Source organism: Sphaeroforma arctica, assembly GCF_001186125.1.
Source record: "Sphaeroforma arctica JP610 unplaced genomic scaffold supercont1.22, whole genome shotgun sequence".
Classification (NCBI taxonomy): Eukaryota; class Ichthyosporea; order Ichthyophonida; genus Sphaeroforma; species Sphaeroforma arctica.
The window spans coordinates 107,752-111,974 of record NW_014040536.1 but is presented as its reverse complement, the minus strand read 5'-3'; the positions used below and the strand labels follow the sequence as shown (position 1 = coordinate 111,974).

The 4,223-nt window shown below is 42.3% G+C and overlaps 1 protein-coding gene across 1 annotated transcript; it reads right to left on the bottom strand.

Annotated features, from left to right (window-relative positions):
* Window positions 1-1,515: 1,515 nt before the first annotated feature.
* SARC_00656 (hypothetical protein) lies at window positions 1,516-2,436 on the bottom strand (the record flags this gene model as incomplete). Its single annotated transcript, XM_014305648.1, has 2 exons — window positions 1,516-1,911; window positions 2,026-2,436. 2 exons carry the CDS (start codon window positions 2,434-2,436, stop codon window positions 1,516-1,518), a joined length of 807 nt encoding a protein of 268 aa, XP_014161123.1.
* Between the last annotated feature and the right edge of the window lie 1,787 nt (window positions 2,437-4,223).

The following is a 4,223-nucleotide window of genomic DNA, read 5'->3' as shown; positions in this document are numbered from 1 at the left end:
AGTCGCTTGATTACTTCACGCGCTGTCTTGCGGTGTTCTTCGTCTGTAAGACTCGCAATGACTATGTCATCTACATACACTTGCACACCTTTGATGTCTATGAGCAAGTTTGTCATGACTCTCTGGATTTGTGCTGTGAGTGAGTGTAGTCCAAAAGGCGCTGACTTGAATGAGTACTGCGCTCCTCTCCACGAGAGTGTGAAGGAGTGTTGGCTTGCTTCGTCTACTAGGAAGGGGTTGAATCCTCCTGTGAGGTCTAACTTTGAAAAGAATTGTGCTCCTTGTAGGTTGTGTAACACTTCCTTTATTTTAAGTAACACAAACTTATCTTGTTCATATTGGTAATTGATCTCGCGCAAGTCTAGACAAGTACTTACTTTCTTGAGGAGACCGGTTTGGTCATGTTCACCTGTGGAGAGCAACCGTAGATTTACTGTTGTTGGTGTAGTTTGTTTGGATATGTGCCCATCTGTAAGCCACTTCCGTACATTTTCGTCCGTTTGTTGCAATGTACGTCAGGAGATATGGTCGGATTTGTGTCTAAGAGGTCTACCAGTGACGCTCTGAAACCTTCTTATTCACGCTCATAGTCCTCTTCATGTGGCGCGAGGAGTGATTCCCATTTTGCATCTGTTGGTATAAGTGGATTGATTAATCCTGCTATGTATATATCATTGTATAGTAAAATTTTCATACCAAGGAGTATTGGTGCCTTCATGTCTGGGAAGTACAACACTTCAAAACACTGGGAGGTTTTCCTTCCTCCGTAATTAATATCACATACTTGGGTTGACCCTGTGCGTTGTATTCTTGCATATGTTTGTGCTAATTGTATATAACCCGGTTGCGCTATGACCGAGAGATATAGTTCAGTTACTACACTCGTGTCCATACATGAGCGTTGTGCGCCCGAGTCTATTAGAACATTGTATGTATTGCCATTAATTTGTATGTCAATGTGTAATCGTTGGTCTCGTGGTGCGGGAAGTAAGGATAAAGGTTGGTAATTTATATCATTTGCATTTATTAACAACGTTCCTTCATCTTTCTATTCATTGAGCCTGTCAGCCAGGTCAATCATGTTTGCTTCCACCCACCAGTTGGCTCAGTGCCCACCACCATCTGTGATGTCTTCTACCTTGCCGGAGGTAATGGACAATCTTGCTACTTGCATATCGCGTTGTACACGCTCCTCGGCCTGTTTGGCCTGGTTCGATACCTTCATGGGACATTGGCTGAACCGATGTGGAGCTGGCATCACATTGCATTAAGGACATGCACGTTCCTCGCGCGCCCCTTTCTTCTCTTATGTTTGTCCTAATGGCTTGGTTTGCTTGGGTGCACTGTTGTCCGGTTTGTGCCGTTTGGTCGTGGTAGTTGTGCTACTATGAGTCTGACTGCGATTGGGTGTTTGCGGGTGGTGTCGCTTCTGACGCTCTCTTAACAACCGATCTCCTTGTACTTTGGCTGCCGTTCTTATGCTTGCTTCAGTAAGAGAGTGAAACACAGTGTGTCTCATGTCCGATAAGTGACCCTGATGAGAGCATACACTTTCTCTTGTTGTCCGTAGTACGTAAGTGCTTGGTATCTTTGGACCTTGAGAATTTGCACGTTTATAGACTCTTTGTCTGAGTTGCGGCAACGCTCCTCTAACATATCCATTGTCTTATGCGCTCGCTCTGTGCGCACCTCTACGTACACTGTCTTGTTCTGTATGTCATTGAGAAAGTATTCTAACAGATAGTCTACTGGATGGTGTCTGAGTCTGTCAATAATGATTCTATTGAATTGTCCAGAATCCTTGAAGTATTTGGTTATCTGTGTTTCAGTGCCTCTTAACTCATTGAGCACTGCCTTGGTCTTCTCCGTTGCATCAGTGGAATCTACTAGATTTATTACTAGTGCTGGGTACTGACATAGTGGCATGGACCAGGCGAGGTCTTTAGTAGTTTTGCAAGTGCAGTTTTGCAAGTGCAGGTTCGTTTATCTTATCACCCAAGCGTGAACGCATGAGTTCTAACTCACTAAATATTGACTGATTTGAATGAGTTCATCCTCCTCATCATCGCCACACTCATTGACAGCTAGATCGTATCGTCGTCTGAGCTCGGTGTCGACGATTGGCATGCGTCGTTCGGGTTGTTGGTCGTGGATGCCTACTCTCCTCTTACATAGAGTTGCTATAGGCACCGGTGTTGTTTCTTCCAATTTGGGTACAAACCTACTAACCAGGACATGGTTACATTGGCATATACTTTTGTATATTTCTAAACGCATCGCTGAGGCTAGTATGGGCAATCCTCCCCCCCTCCCCCCCCCCGGCGCCTGGTGTAGGCCAGCTTGAGCCACTACCTGGGCTTGCCCCCCCCTTGCGCCATCCGTGCCCACACCCTCTTCGTCATCACCATACACGCTTGCTCTGGTTGCCGTTGGCATCTTGAGATGTATGTGATGGTGTGTGGTTATTGCAAGTTATCAGTAAAGACTCTTACTATATTCTGTACGTATGTGCGCTTCACCCTCCTTGTCTTTAGTAACAATTTGTAAAAATAAATAAATAAAAATCGGGTTCATTTACTTACTTGTATTGTGGTATTGCTTTGCTGCACTTCCATGGGAAGTGTTTACCTTCCTGTGTGTTACGGTAGCTTGTTGTGTTCCTTCCTGTAATCGGGAGGGTTTATTTGATGTTTGTTAGTCAAGCTTATTTCGTCAAGTGTGAACTCGCTTGTGTTTATTTCGTCACTTGTGGAATTCTTTTCTCGTGTATGGTCTTAACAAGATGTTCGGTCCTGGTGACGTCACCTAGGAAGTTCGTTCCCTTTGACGTCACACTTGATCGTCGATCCTATTGACAACCTTTACGTTGTATCGAACTTTGTACATTGGTTTAATGTATAGTTGTGTGTCCCGAACTCTCGTATTTTGAGTGTGTCGTATGCTTGTATGTGGTGGGTAGCTTATGCCTGTGTGTACCTGCCCTTATTGTTGTAGCTTCAATGTTTTGCAGTTGTCTTGTATCCCATCGTCGCTGAGTTTTCTATTCACCCGAGTGCCCGAGATGTCTCGTGTCTGAGGTAATCAACAGCTTGTTACTTGATCTGTTATGACCCTTTTAGTCTACCTTGATCTTTAGTAATACTTTGTTTACACTTGATTCAATTGGTGTCATCTCATAACTTCATATGTTTATTGTGTTTATAATCATATGGTTATTGCGTTTATGTTATTACAACATTTCTGAATGGGTTGTTTCCTTCGACACTCTTGCGAGTCTTGACTTGTGAATCTTGTCCTGATCGCGTAGTACTACTTGTACTTGATCTAAATCGATAATTATGTATTGATCTTTTTTAGCACTTCTTGCACTTGATCTGATTCTAATGGTTTAGCTTTGTTCGTCCATGACTTACTCTATTCGTAGTTTTGTGTGTCTGTGTGCTGATTTCCGACATGTGATTTGTCTTGTGACTCTTATTGATCTTCTTGGTATTGCTTATACCTGATCAGATTAGTCACTTAAATGTTGAGTGATCTTTTGTGACTAATTTATATCATTCTCTATCTGTATCGTAGTGATGTATTCCATGTATTATGAGGAGCATGTGAATTGCTTTGAGCAGCTTTTCAATCTTCTTGGTATTGCTTATACCTGATCAAGTCGCTTGTGCACTATTTGTTTTGTCAAGATCTGATTTCTAGTACCAAGGTTTGCTTCTGTACTTCTAATTGTTTATCTTTATTTGTGTGTCACCGTCTATAATCCCGACTCATGGAACATACTGGTGTTTCACTAATCGTGTGTGAGAAGTATTTGACTTCAATTTTGTGTGCTTGCTTGTTGATATCTATAGGAGTCTCTAGTAATTGTATATAGATCCTTTTATTAATTAAGTCTGAGTTTGGCCTACATCTGATTTCGATGTACGAACTCGTTACACTCATTTGTGTGTTTATAATTAAGTCTGTGTCTGGTCTACACCTGAGTTCGATGCACGGATTTGGTACACTTACTTATTTGTTTCTTATATCTGGTGTCTGTACCATCCTTTGACGATTGTGTTTTATATGGCCCTATAGAATCTGCTAGTCTCCTTTGGAGTCACTGTACTGTGATTTCTTATGCTAGGTTTGTAATTGTAGAAAACCTCTAAATCGGCCTTGCTACTAGTCTGTCTAATAACGCCTCAGCCTTTGATGTCGTGGCTACTAATTAGGATGTG